At 61.7% G+C, this 313-nt stretch overlaps 1 protein-coding gene across 1 annotated transcript in view; it reads left to right on the top strand.

Moving 5' to 3' along the window:
• Nucleotides 1-313, top strand: part of SYT7 (synaptotagmin VII) — a 38,868-nt gene that overhangs the window by 22,465 nt on the left and 16,090 nt on the right. Inside the window, exon 3 of the mRNA XM_010854063.1 lies at nucleotides 29-164. Within this exon, the coding sequence (XP_010852365.1) occupies nucleotides 29-164 (136 nt within the window). The remainder of the gene's footprint in view (nucleotides 1-28; nucleotides 165-313) is intronic.

Below are 313 nucleotides of genomic sequence, written 5' to 3' on the forward strand. Positions count from 1 at the left end.
ACTCATTCGGATCCCTTCCTGCCCCCAGGTTGCCTGCAGGAGGGAAGGCAGTGAACACAGCCCCAGTGCCCGGCCAGACGCCCCACGATGAGTCTGACCGCCGGACCGAGCCTCGTTCCTCCGTCTCAGACCTCGTCAACTCCCTCACCAGTGAGATGCTTATGGTGAGAAGGGCAGGGGGCAGGGGGTGGGGAGCATGGGGGTCAGTCATGCAGGAGAATGACCCTGGTGGCCAAGTGAGCCTGCCCTGCCTCCTTTTCCAGCTCTTTCACCCCAGCAGCCTGTCTGTGCTTCAGTTTCCTCATCTGTCAAC

Source organism: Bison bison, unplaced genomic scaffold (assembly GCF_000754665.1).
Source record: "Bison bison bison isolate TAMUID 2011002044 unplaced genomic scaffold, Bison_UMD1.0 scf7180017864334, whole genome shotgun sequence".
In the NCBI taxonomy this organism is placed as follows: Eukaryota; Metazoa; Chordata; class Mammalia; order Artiodactyla; family Bovidae; genus Bison; species Bison bison.